The sequence below is a fragment of the Thermobia domestica genome, chromosome 1 (assembly GCF_964235325.1).
Source record: "Thermobia domestica chromosome 1, izTheDome1.hap1.1, whole genome shotgun sequence".
In the NCBI taxonomy this organism is placed as follows: Eukaryota; Metazoa; Arthropoda; class Insecta; order Zygentoma; family Lepismatidae; genus Thermobia; species Thermobia domestica.
In genome coordinates this window covers 84,758,120-84,773,241 of record NC_137454.1, presented here as the reverse complement: position 1 = coordinate 84,773,241, position 15,122 = coordinate 84,758,120, and the positions used below count along the sequence as shown (strand labels likewise).

General features: G+C 35.4%; 1 protein-coding gene across 2 annotated transcripts in view; it reads right to left on the bottom strand.

Moving 5' to 3' along the window:
* Positions 1 to 2,416: 2,416 nt before the first annotated feature.
* The window catches only part of LOC145686761 (asparagine synthetase domain-containing protein 1), a 26,292-nt gene continuing 13,586 nt past the window's right edge, over positions 2,417 to 15,122 (bottom strand). Inside the window, exons 3-5 of one of the 2 annotated variants that reach the window (XM_081760415.1) lie at positions 12,286 to 13,272; positions 5,965 to 6,135; positions 2,417 to 2,978 (exon numbers count right to left, since the gene is read on the bottom strand). In XM_081760415.1, coding sequence (XP_081616541.1) covers positions 2,553 to 2,978; positions 5,965 to 6,135; positions 12,286 to 13,272 — 1,584 coding nt within the window. In that variant the 3' untranslated portion in view covers positions 2,417 to 2,552. The remainder of the gene's footprint in view (positions 2,979 to 5,964; positions 6,136 to 12,285; positions 13,273 to 15,122) is intronic. The other variant, XM_081760405.1, reaches the window with a different exon arrangement.

Here is a 15,122-nt window from a genome sequence, read left to right as displayed (position 1 = left end):
TCCTTAGCAATATCAATCCAAAAAGTTCAAAATGCCTGCATGAGATTTATCTATAACACGCGAAAATGTGAACATATACTGCCCTTACTAAATCAAAACAACATTCTAACAATGTCAAGGAGGCGTTTGTTGCATCTGTACTGCCAGATACACAAAGTCATACACAATAATGGTACCCTATATCTTAAAAGTAAGCTGACGTTCCGAAATGAAATCCATTCATACGAAACAAAACGTTCCCGTACATTTGACATCCCGCGGCATACATTAACAAAAGCAGCGAAATCATTCTCTATTTCAGCCGTGAGAGCCTGGAATTCATTACCTTCCGATATAATCGAGTGCAAAGGATTTTTGACCTTCAAACGTAGGGTAAAGGATCATCTTTTACATCAACAGAAACTTAGCTTGAACACCTACGCCTTAGCCTGCAGCAAATAAACCAATTTTGTATGCATATTATAGTATAGAGGACAAGTATTAGGTCTATTGTACCTGAACAACTATTATATTCTTACTTCATATTGGTTTTCTTCAATATATATATATATAATATTAGTTTGTAGTTAACTAAACGCTATATGTTTATTGTCGTTATATATGCACGTGTATAATATCTTTATATATATTCTCATGTGACATTCCTGATTGTACTTTTGTTGAGGTTAGGTGGTAGAGCAGCCTACGGCTGAACCTCGCCTCATGAATAAAGGCATTTTCAATTCAATTCAATTGTAAACTATTCTGCTTATACAGCATAGTTGCTGACGTAGGACGTAAATACGAATCAATCATTTGTTTCGTTTCGCCCACCTGTATCTCATCTGTTCTATATTGAATGTCCAAAGAAGAACCATAATACTATCAAACAAAGTATGGAAAATGTGAAATATTGCAATTTAAGTATTATACATTTTCCTCTACATTTTTGAAAAGAAGTACTGCATAAATTTAACTAGTGAATATGATAAAAGATGTTGAATACAATTAATTTCGTTCCGTTTGCTATTTAGGACGTGCTCAATCTCCTCAACGCTCTTCTGCGACTCGTAGCGTTGACACATATAGGGTGGTTGATCGTATTGCTGTTAAGATATACTTTTTCTTTTCTTTTTGCCTGCTAGGAAGTACTGGTGCTTTCTGTTTGGACTGAAGCGCAGAGAACATTATGAAAGCAAGGGAACTGGTGAAGATGTACAACCTCTTCCAATCCAGCGGCCAGGAAACGTTTGATTCAGGTAACTGCGCACGTGAATCGCGAAGTGCGCTGGTGCTCCATCCTGCTGTATCACAATAGTGTCTTTGATACCATTTTCTTCCAGTTGAGGCACCAACCACTCATTAAGCATCTCTAGGTAAAAATGTCCATTAACATTGTTTTCGAAGAAGTAATGGTCCAAAAATGTGTGTTGGACTCATTCCAGCCCACACCATCTCGTGTGGTGGGATTCTCTCCATCTCTTTGTAAAACCGGGGGTTTTCCTTTAATCACATTGAAACGTTCCGAGAATGTATACTCCGGTAGATAGCACACTCGTCTGTGAAGAGGACTGCATCACGGAATCGTTTGGAAGGGAACGCCTTAAGGAGAGTTCTACATGCCGCCTCTTTCCGCGCATCCAGGTCGGTGTCACTCAGTTCATTCACATGCATTGGACGGTAAACCTTCAATTTTAGATCTTCCTTCATGTGCCTCATCATGGTGGTCCCAAGAATACCAAGCTCCGAAGACCTTTTACATGTTGATTTTGAAGGCGACTGCTGCACTGATACTTCCACTTCACTTCATGTTCCCCTCCGTTTTATCGGTCGACCGCCTCGCGTAAGGTCTTTCACACTGCCCGTAGCAAATGCATGTTTTTCCCACCCCCAATATTGTTGCTTTTCTTGGTGGATTACCGTAATACCAAAGCGGTCTGTAAATGTCGCTTTAACACTTTCCATGTCTCACTGTGTAACGCCTTTCATGAAGCCAAACCGCAACAACTAATCTTTGTTCAATGCTATATGGACTTTGATCACACATTGTTGATTACTCTAACAACTTCACTACAAATAACTGTTACCAAGCAGAAAACAGCAGAAAACAAATGAACATGGATAGCAATGTTGCCAGACAATGCCACACAATGTTACCAAACAAATGTGCGTAAAACCTAAACCGGTCAGAAAACACCAATTAGGGGTACGCCCATATTCGAACCACGCTGTATATATAAGAAAGCAACAAGTAGATGTACAGTTGAAAAAGGTTCCAAAGAAATCGATATTATATACAAAAATTTGAACAGGATAAAGAGTTGAGTTTACCATTGTTTATATGATACGCATTTATTTATGTAATATGTATCCATTACTAAAAATTCGTATCTCGGCTGTTTCTTAGAATCCCATTTAATATTAAGAGAGACGATTTGCAATGGCATTGACGGTGAGAGAAGTACGGTAGGTGCTATTCTGAAACAATAGAATTTCCTTACTACGCAAAAAGTATAAATATATTTTTAAATATAACCAGTACAGAAAATTACAGTACAAAAATGCATTCACAATCACAACCGCTTACAAATATCTGAAGCACGCTCTCTACTACTTTCAAGTTTAGCTATTCTGGATCCAAACTGTAATGCCCTCTTTGGAAATGCAGCTACTTTTCGCAAACCAAGATGCCATGCCAGCAATCTCAAAAGAAGTTTTTCGCCAATTCCTGAAGGAAGTTCTGGAACAGGTATAGTCTTCTCCCATACAGGTAATGAATTTGCATACGAAACCACTTCTTCATCTAAATACGGGAATCGAGCTTCACGGCCATGATCTGTGATGATTCGGTTGTCTCGGCCCAAGTTTCTCGAAGATATTCTCGCTACTTCGTTTCGTATCTCCGAAGCTAAAGCTGACCAACCACCATTTGCTAAACAAAATCGATGTCTTGAATAACCACCAAATTGTTCATCTGCTCCCATTCCAACAAGAACCACCTGTAAAAAGAAAACATTTAATAAACGTATTCTTATCAAAACGCTCCAATTTACACACACACACACACAAGTGCACACAGCCCCTCCCCAACATTAGATAAAACTGTTATATTTATTACATTTACCTCCGTATTTTCTGAAGACAGATATTATGAATAAGTTTACTTCATAACTTCGTTCTTTGTAATTTTAATCGTGTGGGAATGCATTAACGAAATTACAAACTAGTTTGCACAGTGGGTTTGATTCTCAAACAGTTGTTTGTCCTTTATGGATAGTAGTTATTTAGTTAAGTGTATCTAAAAATAATAAATTGTATTTATAAGCTATAGCTGGGAACATTGCAACTATAAGTCTAATCTATACAGTTCATGTTTTTTTTTTTTTTGTTGTTTTTTTGTTTTTTTTGTTTTTTTTTTGTGTGTGTGTGTGTGTAAGTTTGGTAAAAGATATACATTTCTAAGGAGTTTCAATTAACACAAAATACAAGGAAGAGTGAAAATATATAAATCATATAGTGCCAGAAGATAAAGTCCGATAAGGCTTAGAAATGCTGCATATGAGTATTCATAATATCTGTCCGCAGAAAACACTAGGTGAGTAATTATAAATATAAAATAAGTATTCCTTATGTATTTTAAATAATTATAAAACTACTGGTTACGGTTTTCACACAAAATCTTCATGTTCGATCTTAGATCATGAAGCAGTTCTATTTTTGAAGTGTTTGATACCACGATAACGAAAAATAAATCAAAAACTTATATTTTAATTTGGTTATTTGGTAGGTTCATTTGGAGTTCCACATCCGTTTTCACAACCGAATATACGAAACTTGGACCTACAACTTCATGGGATCCGAACCACATATGCTCCTACCAGGAATCAAACCCAGGTCTTCGGCGCTTTATTCTAACATCTTTTAATTTGGGATGCAGCTCTTTACCATTGGCGCATGACTTCTATTACGCATAATTTCTTTTACATGGAAAGGAAAGGCCGGAGCACGAAATCCCACTGTACCTGGTATTTCTACTGTATTTCTCTACCCTAGTACGAATATCTCTTAATCACACTCATATATGACTCACGGCACGAACACATACACGCCAAAGATCAGTGAGGGAGTTTTCACTATCGGTATCCGATTGTTTTCCTGTGTTTCTTGGCAGTTGAAATAACACTAAATTTCTGAGAGTGCAATACTTGAAATTTAATGACGGGTAGCACGACCACTTAGTCGGATGAGAGAATACGAAATCTTTTCTCGAACTGATTGTATGTCTCGAACTCATATGTATGGCACAGATTGAAGTAAGAAAAGAACTGAGAGCGTTCGCAGCGTTTTGTAGCCATTAGGATGTTGAAATTTCTATATTTAAATTACAGCGTGCGAATGGCAAACCTAGATATGATGTTCTACGATGCAGAAATTATTTATAGTATATGTTATTTATAAAATACAAGCTACGAACTCGTAATACATAAATATTGTTTAGTAACTCATATAAAGTGCTTATATTACGATCTATAATAGCTTTTGCTTCAAAATACTGTACATCTCTTTTCTTTGATTGATCCTTTTTTGTTGGATCTGTTCATGGCCAACATACACAAGTTTCACTGTACTAGTTCAAATCTTCCACAGAGGCACTGACGTTCTCCATTCATTTTACTTTTTCGTATTCTGTTGAAATTGATTCATTCAAGATTTTTAATTTTATAATATTTTGTAAAGCCAAACTAGGTAGATTCGTCAAATCAATTAAAAGGCAGTAACTGCACAAAACTGAGAAGAAAAAAAATAGTTTAACGCAACTTCTTATGGCCTATAGGCTGAAGAAGTTTGATTATAAAAGGAACAGATATGTAAAAACAGAACAGAAAGAACAGAGTGAGTGGAAGCGAGAGAATTCTGAGAAAACTAAAGGACACAGTGTTACCCACCACATGCGATGGAATCGAAAGAAGGATCCTTAGCACTAAAAGTGAGCGCAGCTACTAGAAGCCGCAAGTCACTCTGAACGAACTTGAAGTCTATTCCAGAAATGCATGAACAATGGCAGTGTCAAAACACAGACTTAAATTTGACTGACTTGATAAATCTTTCTAAACATTTATGAGCTCTTACACGATGGAAAATACGAAAGAAATTCTCTTTCGTTTCCTAGGAATTCTTTTTCCGAAAAAAAGGGGAGAATTCTATTTCTCATTAATGATTACGACTTTGATATGTTCTTCCATTGTTGTTATATACATCCTGGATGCGGAATATACAGAAACAAATCAACTTGAAACTAGATAATTCGATAGAATACGGAAGGGGCACAGCGGCTAAGCAGTAGAGCGATTGATCTCTGGTGCAAAGGATCCCTGGTTCAATCTCCAGCCACGCGAGTTTGTGGTGGACAACATCGTGTCCGTGCATTTTCTCGGAGTTTTTTCCAATTTCTCTTAAATTCTCGTTCCACCAAAAATTTTATAATCATCACTTTCATTAACCATCCATTTCCTTTAATCCAAAGGGCATAGCCGTGTGAAGTACACCAGCATTTTCATTTCGATAGACTACGCAAACTACGAGTCAGAAAGCTAAATCTTCAGAAGCTAAACTGGCTATTGGCAACTATCAAATAATCTCAATTTCTGTGATTTACGAGTACATTTGTGAAAAATTTTTCCCCTGACCTAATCAAATATCTTGCTTTCCAAGTCAATAATAATTCCGCTTTTCAGTCATCAATTCTACAACATGTCTAAACTTTAATATATCAAATAATTTACACATTAATTCACAATTTCTTATTTATTAATTTATAAATAGAATAAAATCTAGAAATTTGTTCCGAAACTGACTGTGTACTTAATGAAAAAAAATCACAAGTATAGTATATGTTGCTAACTAACAGATTTTTTCTTTTTTTTCTTTTCTTAAATCATCATTTTTCTACTCTAGAGGCTACCAAAGAATTAATAAACAACATACTCTAGCAGGTGAGGTATATTCCTCTTGTGACCCAGATAGAGAACCCACTCCTCGAGCAGCAAACCATACAGCACACCCAAGACTGTCATCTAATACTGTCTGAAGTGGATATACTAAGTCAGCTATTCTTTCTTGACGTTTTTGGATTAATTCATCTTTTGTTATATTTATCTGAAAATAAATTACAAAATAATAAATACATAAATAATAAAAAGAGAAAATTGAAGGAAATATATTCATAAGTTTCACAGGATAGAAGTCAATTCATGTTTCCCATATTATAAATATCATATGAGGTACACTTAAATACAATTTTAATTTTCCTTACTTTGTATTATTTACTCAGTTTGTGTAACGTCCTATCCAGGGACTGAACTGCGACGCGAATTCAAGTTCAATTGTAGCGAAGGATCCAGAATGAGATTTTTCAGGTTTTTTTTTTTTTTTAAATTTTATCTCAGATAAATACTAAAAATAATATTTCTATTTTATAAAATATGTTTATTTTAAATACTTTATTTGATAACTAACTACTAACTCTATGACCTATGAAACCCGGAAGTTCAATGCCGTGTTCACAAAAGTTCTCCCAAGTTCTCCATTGACTTTTGTCCTTAGCCAACTGGATCCAGTTTCTACTTTGTACCCCTATTTCTGAGTGACCCATCTAAATATTATCCTCCCATCTACGCATGGGTCTTCCTAATGGTCTTTTTTGATTGGATTTCCAGTAAAAATTTTGAGAACGTTCCTACTTTCTTCCACTCTGGCTACATGACCTTCCGACCTAAGCCTCCTACACTTGATGACCCTAACAATGTTCGGTATATCACTTATTTGCTTGGTATGCTTTATTTCATATATATCCCTTTAAATTTATTTCTTTTGTGTCTTTCTCTGAAAAAGAAGAACTCAATAATTTTTATACAAGATAATATAATTTGCTCGCCCTCCCCGCTGAACAAATAGTTAGCGCATGCGCTTTTGGTGCACAGGGCCTCGGGTTCGATTTCCGATGACAACCTTGAAATTTAAATGCATTATGGTGCTTCGGATTCCAACTCAAATCGTAAATCAGCGCCTCATAGTCTCGGTGTTGAAAAGGGATGCTAAACTCTAATTAAACTAACTATAATTTACTGCAACAAACAAGAACATTGAAAACTAATACTTAGGATAATCATTCTGTTATGAAATATAAGTAATATGTTCAGTGTTATATAATATAGAACAAGTAAAATACATTGGTGCAAATAATTACGAAAGTATACTCAGAACAGCAAGGAGAACCTGAAAATCATACAACAGTCACACATTTGCATATGGATGTCATTACAATACACTTATATAACAAGTAAATGTACAAGTCAGGTAAGACTAACAATTGACTTCTAGTAAAGTACATGGTCTCCTTGAACTGCTAAAACTCATACACACCTGTTCGGTATGTAATCGAAACAATTATCGTGGAGTTTTGCAAAAGGCCTCCCTCTCCTTCAGAAGGGCCCATTTCCAACTATTGAAAAGTTGTGAGAGGTATCACACCTAACTGCAATGTGTCTTCCAAGTAAGTTCAGATGTGCTCTACAAGATTAAAATCCGAGATGGACCCCGGCTGCAGTTCTTTTCGATACCCTCCTCTTTAAGCATGTCATCCACAATCCGCTCTCAGTAAGGGAGGCCATTCGTCTTTGAAATCGAACAATCCAATGAACCACTTTCTATAGCCGAAGACGCGCAATAAGACCAAGGACACTACATATTGAGATCTGTCAGTTTCTATTCCAGACGACAAGCAGCTCAGTACATCGGACATTAAGTGTTTCTTGCTCACACCAAAATTTCCACCCGCCATACTAAATAAGCCATGAGCTGGATTATTACAAGACCCATGTTTACTGAAAATCAGTATGCAGTCGATTCTCTAACTGCAGCCCGAAGTGTGATTCTTCATAAAACACAACAGAAGTCACTCGTATATCCACAATTTAGATGTTCCGCAGCTCATTGTCTACGAGCTCGATGGTAATGTGCAATGAAAGAGAAACATAATAGCGGACTCCGTGGATTAAGGCCAATTTCCCATAGAGACTATAAACAGATTAGATTGTCATCCTCCATCCAGTTACCGAAAGCAGGTCAGCTACACTTTATCACCTAACATCAAGTACCGGTCATCCGTTGCTGTCGCAATTCGTGGAGGCTTTATTTTGGTCTCTGTCGCACAATTCTTATGTTACATGTACACTCATGTCCAAAATGATTGTCGCATATCTATAACTGTCTTCTTGTAACAATATAATTTGATAATGATTTTGCAGGGTACTTTTAATACTGATACTATGTGATTAATCGGGAAATGTATTTTTGTGGTAAATTTCATAAGAAAAGAAATATAAGTACGAAAATTAGAATGAATAAAACAAAATGTTGCTAAATGGACAAGAAAGTTTTATTTTCGTTTTATTGTTCTTATTTACTGCTCTTTTGACATGAAATTTTCCACATACATGTCTTTGCCGATTATACACATACTAACATTGTAAGAAATACCGGGCGAATTCGTTATCAAATTATATTCCTACTAAAACATATTTATAGACATGCGACAATAATTTTGGACACGAGTGTACATAGTCGGGGAATTACATTATGAAGTACACTAAAAGCACTGCTACTTCCGTTGTATCTGCCATGCTTTAAGCCACGTGGTTCTTCAAGTCAAGATTCAGCTAATTGCACTGTGTGATATTATCCTTACTGAACACTTTCACAACATAATAGCACACTTGCACTCTTACATTCATAACGGTATACTATTAGGGTTTTCCTGTAGAATTGTGGTTTCGCGTTCAATCACGTTATGTCAGGCACGCCAGCTCTGCCGTGCTCAAAATCCAATATAAATCTGTGCCTGTTATAGAAACGATAACCACAAGCAAATATACCGTCACACGATTTTCAGGTCGTTTTTGCTGTCATGAATTTGTTTCCTAATTGCTCTAAGCACTATAATAAATTTCAAATTGTGAAAATGAAAAATACTATGTGGGTAAATTAAATGTCATTCTATACTAAAGACCGGATGAGGGATTTGTCGAATGCCTGCAAAGAAAAAGGAGAATTCCCATGACAATCGAATGTTCATGATATTGGCCCAAGTAAAGAGTATCATTTTTTGCTGGGAGCAGCAGTGTTATGTTTACCACTGACGGTATCAGACGAGCGAGAGGTCTCCTTGATGCAATGTACCCAACGCTCTTTCCACGTAGCAGCTTATATGTAAAGTGCTTGATTTCTTTGTGATTATTAAAAGGCATCATAGGAACAGTTAAATGTAATTCTTTGTAGGAATGGTTTATCCTGGAGAACTATTTTATATAACGAAAATAACCAAAGTGAGAAAAATAGTGTACCACGAATTAGGCCTTAGAGAATTCATACACTTTCACCCTGGGGCGAGGTTCATGAACCCTTCTGGGGTTATGAAATTTCTTCTTGTATATATTGTTGTTTCAGAATTTAATAAATCCAGAACTGTTAGCCGGGAAAAATTCACTCCCGGAATTCTCTGAATATAACTGTGGTTTTAGTGCTCGTATAACACAAGGCATTACACACGAATTTGTTACATATTCGACTGCAGCAAAGACTGAATTAAAATCACAACTGAATAACGTGGTAGACGCTAATTAGATTACAATAAATTTAAGGCCAACACATGTAGTACATATTTGGTTAATACACATTCAGTGGTGAATTCAGACATTTTTGTCCCGAGAAATATGAATGTTTCGGAGGAAGACGAGATATTCCTTACAAATATTCTTGTTTCTAGTTTGTTTAACTCAGTAAAAACTTCCCTATTCATTTTTGTGTACATTCTAGACTTATGATATTTTGTAAAATTAAAACGCTGCAAAAATAACTTTTTACACTTTCGATATGTTACCTGCCTTGACTTGAAAATAAGCGAAACGTTTTTCGAACTTTCTCCTTCAAATGTCTTAAAATACAAAACAGAAATTCAGTAGTTTCAAGTAATCCTCGCATGAGCAACAACACTGTTCGAAATATAGGAGGTATTTATTATGATTATTTCCTCGAAATACCAATTATTTATTTAAAGATACAAACACATTTGCACATTAGAGGGAAAATGTGTATCAAAGTTTGCAGTAATCTTGATCCATACGATGAGGATTGGAAGTGATTCGTCAGTACTTTGCTAAGTCTTGAACGAGGAGTTAAGTGTGAAACATGCACCGTGATCAGGTTTTTGCAGACACAAGGAAAGCATCCATCGCCGTCGGAGATGTCGCTTCCAGCGACTACCATCAGTCCCTGTACCTAAAGAAATAGTCTTGGTGGAAAACACTTTGACGACGACAATAAGATCAGGAAGTCACAATGTGGTTTCACATAAAGGCGCCGGATTTTTACGATTCTAGGACGTAGAAACTTGTTCCGCGTTTGAACAAATGTTTGGACAACGGTAGTACTTATGAGGAGAAATAATCTCTATACCAGTATAGGTTTCTTTGTGTCTAATACACTTCTTGTATATCTTATTTCGTATTTGTATCGTTACTTGCCTGACAATCTTCGCATTTAGGAAACGAAAACTAAGATAATTAAATTTAAAACTAGTTATTTTTCAAAATTCTTTTTGAAAATTAAATATTCCAAATATCTTTTACAGAAAAGCGAAGAACTGTATTATAGAACTAATTCCCTTTACCCTAATCAGAACAAAGCCCATTTATTAGACCACTGTTTCTTCCTCCTTTGGTTATAGTGTTGTCTCTCCACCTTGAAGACAAAAATTATGATTCTTGTTATGTCTTTGAGCGTCTATATACATGATTTTCTACTTTCTCGTCACTTCTCTTATGTAAAAACCTATCTAGTGTTGCAATAATAGTCACTTCCTGTTCGTTTTATAAAAACGATTGATATAAAAGTCACCAATATAGCTAGACAATTACGTAGATGGAACCAGGCTACAATAAAAAGGAAAAGAAAGAAAAATAAATATGAAAAAAGACAGGAAACTTAAAATATTCATTTTGGCCTTGTTTGATTTCATACTTGCTATATTTTTTTTTCAAAATGGGGATAAAAACTCTCAAAAAAGAAAGAAAAAGAAAAGCCACATAGAAATAAATATAACAAGAAGAACAACTATAAATATAACTAAAGTGAACGAGCCGCTCCTAGATCTAAAAGTCGCACTTATGCACACAAATACACTAATGAAAGAAGGAAACAACGGATTTTTTTTATTTTACATATCAAATTCTTTATAGGTACGAATTCTAACGCAAAGAGTGAAAAAGCGACTGACTGGACCGGAACTCGATCCTGGAACCTCCGGCATACCCTGCCGATGTGTTAACCACTACGCCACTGGGAGGCGGACTGGGTAGGGTCCCGATCCAGTCAGTCGCTTTTTTACTCTTTGCATTATGCACACAAAGTTTGGACGTCATACGATAAGCTATCATCATATCCATCTATAGCCAAGCTCTCACAACCAATAGTTATCTCATTTAAAAATAATATCGTTATTTTCTTAATGTTTTCTCCAGTTTCTAAAGTTTCTTTAAGAATTTTCGAAAAACTTCTCCCAAAATTCTGCACGGCGATCATATTCATCCCCTATTACGGTACTTATTAGGATATCTAGAGTACCAGACACATAGTAACAAATCATTTTGAGCCTTTGTATCGCCGGAGATAGACATCAGAGCAAAGAAAGAGAACGTAAAATAGAGAGAAATATGCATGGACAAAGATGAAACGTCAAACCATAAATTAATTATATATATATAATTGAATATAACTAAAGCACTCATACTTGTATTTCTTAAGCAAAGTATTGAACTTCTTATATTTCGGATATATAATCGAGTATCTTTTGACGAGGATAAATAAAGCTTAATACATCTTGTATCTTGAGTTCTTTACATGGTTATTGTTTGTGTATCAATGAATATTTTGAATTGTGAACCTAGTAATGTATTTTAAGTGCAGTAAACCCCCAAACACTTGGACCTCTAATGTAATAATGTGTGAAGAATGCACTCTCACGTAACTTATTCCAATTGTTATTTCTACTTTTGTGGCCAAAAGAAATATTGTGTTCTCCAGTTATCTTGATTTAACTTGACAAGTGAGTACTTTAGTTACATTGAAGCATGTATTCTATACGTTCTATCAGTCACTATATATATCATTGCTTCTCATTTAAATAGCTACTACTAAGTAAGTACAATTATAGTTCACATACGACATTCTAGTGAACATGGAAATACTAACCTCAATAAAATTCCAAGTCCGTCCAGGACACAACTGACGAAGCTCTTGTACTGAATCCCTTCCTGTAATTCGATCAGGCACTTCAAAATCTAAACTTCGTTGCTCTTCCGCTGTCTGCTTTTTCCACCTTCTCTGTTTTCTATTTTGTGGTATGATGGGTTTATTTTCTTGCTCAAAGCCAACGTTTAATAAGTCTATATGCTCGTCACTAGGAACAAACATGTCCGCTAAAAGAGCTAATATAGTAGAATCTAGACCTCCGGAAAAGAGAATAGCAATTTTGGCATGAGAACATTTTATATTTGTAGAAAATTCGCTATTTTGTACACAAGTTTTGCAAAACTGTGGATGAGTAGAAACTCGCGTCTTTACAGATTCTTTTAAAATTTTTAAAAGATTTTGCACTTGTTCAAAATAAAACTGTTTTGAATACAACGTATCTAATATTGCTGTTGGAGGAGTATTCTTATCAAAATCCCTAACAAAAGTAAAATAACTGACATCTGGCAATGTCATATTAAAATCACAGGCTATAGAAGAATAAATACTTTGATCATTGACAACTTTAACAGGTACACTATTCTGTATTTCATCAACACTTAACGAACTACCATTCCACCTCCATGGATACAGATGTAACTCGTTACAACTACCATCTTCATTAAAATCCAAAACGAACACACCAACTGCAGGTACTTCTGTAAAATTTGCATAGGTTTTATCATTCAAATCCTCATTACAAGCTAAGTCCCTTTTTCCTACAGACGTAAGAACAAACTGTTCTTTAACAGAATTCTGCCACAACCAGAGCAGGCTGTGTCTTCCCAAAACATCACGACCAAACCACAATTGATTATGGGTAGCACTCCAATATATTAAACTCCATGGACCTTTAATAGAACTTAACACATGAAGGATGTCTTCACTGCTTCCACACGCTCGAAGTAAATTAGATAAGACAACCGAATCACTTGTGTGGTTCTTCACCTGGAATAAAATTTAAGGAAAAATATTACACGTACTGACTGGAAATAAGTTTTGTACGAGTAAAATTATGTAAAAATGTTAGTTTTTATTGCAGATCTTCACATTTGTCACATAAATGAAAGTATAAAAGCAAAACAAAAGCATGTTTCTAACAACATTTTGTTTTCATATTGATCCACTTTACTAGAAGATAGCTGAAAATATGCATGTACCTAAGCTTTAAAAAAAAAAAAAAAAAAAAAAAAAAAAAAAAAAAAAAAAACCGTAAACGATTTCGCTTTTACTTCATGAGACAGGAAAGAAAGGAGTAGCTATACAAAATTTCCAACTTATGTCAAAATTATACTATATCCAACTTTAGAAAATACCATACATGCTTATGAGATTTTACTTTGAATATCATTCCTTCCAAGATGAACTGATTCAGGTAGCGTAATGTTCTAATGCAATTCTAACAACTTATCTATTCCAAAGCATAAGCCCACAATGAAGAAAACAACATTACCAATGACGAGTTCGTTCTGCTTATAAAGACAGTCCTTTCTATTCTTGTACCGTAAATTACACAGCCCCATGTATTACCCAGGCCCGTATTTATATATTGTGCGCCCTTTGCTCTAAATAATTTGCCCCCCCCCCCTCCCGAAAACGACCAATATTAGAGTTGAATTCACAGTTTTTGGGGTTGCTAAAATGAATAGTGACAGTTTTAATCCAATTCAACCTTAAGGTCATACTCCACTCCCCAGGGAGTGAGTGAGATTTTAAAACTAATCGAAAACGACAGATATTAGTGTTGAATTCATAGTTTTCGGGATCGCTGAGCTTAACGATATCAGTTTATATGATCTTCAAGAAAATCCTCACTCCTTGGAGTGGGGATAAAAGAGGATGACCTTTTAACAATAATTAGATAAGCTAGCTAATTAGGAACTAGTGTAATTAGAACAAATTGAACACATGAACATATTTTCTTGCGCTTGCGTGGGGCTCTGCGGGTTGCTAGTTTTAAATATTACTATATTTATTGTGAATGTTTAAAAAAAAAATCAAAATTTTCCCGCCCCCTAAATTCTGCCTCCCTGTGCTTGAGCACAGAATAGCACTCACCTAAATACGGGCCTGGTCTTACCTGCACACACCAACCACATAGTTTGCTTACTTCTGCAAATACACGGCATAACAGCATTAGTCTTCTTCAAAATTATTTTTAGGACTGATAATTTTTAGAACTATAAAACACAAACTATATTTATAAACTTATAATACATCTTTTTGTTTTGTCTCCAGTTGGTGCATAACCATTGCTTTAACCGTTCTTATTTGAGAGTCCTCGTCGAAAATACAAAATTATAAAAACGTGACGTTCTCATTATAATGCATATGCACTGCTTGAGATGTGTTTTCTCCAACAAGATTGCGAACTTCAAAGACAAAATAAGAGAGAATTCTCTGGATGCAGTCAAGATAATGTATTGTTGCCACAAGGAGAGTAATAAACTCAAAATTAAATGCTTCTCTAGTTCTTGCTCTTTTCTTGAACCTACAAGGTGCGTTCATAAAAATACCGAATTTTTGCTATAAAATTTGTATTTTTCACTTTACAACATTTTAAGCACTGCCCACCTCACAATAGTTCCCTCTACTAAGAACACACCGTTCCCAACGTTTCTTCCATTTTTGGAAAGCCTCCTAAGCCTCGAGACTTGGGATGGCGCGTAAGTCTCTTGTTGCATTCCTGAATCTCCTCTATAGTTTGGAAACGATCCTTTCAAAGTGGCTTTACGTTTGGGGAAATAGGAAAAAGTCTGCTGGAGTTAGGTGTGGAGAATAGAGTGGATAGGGTACAA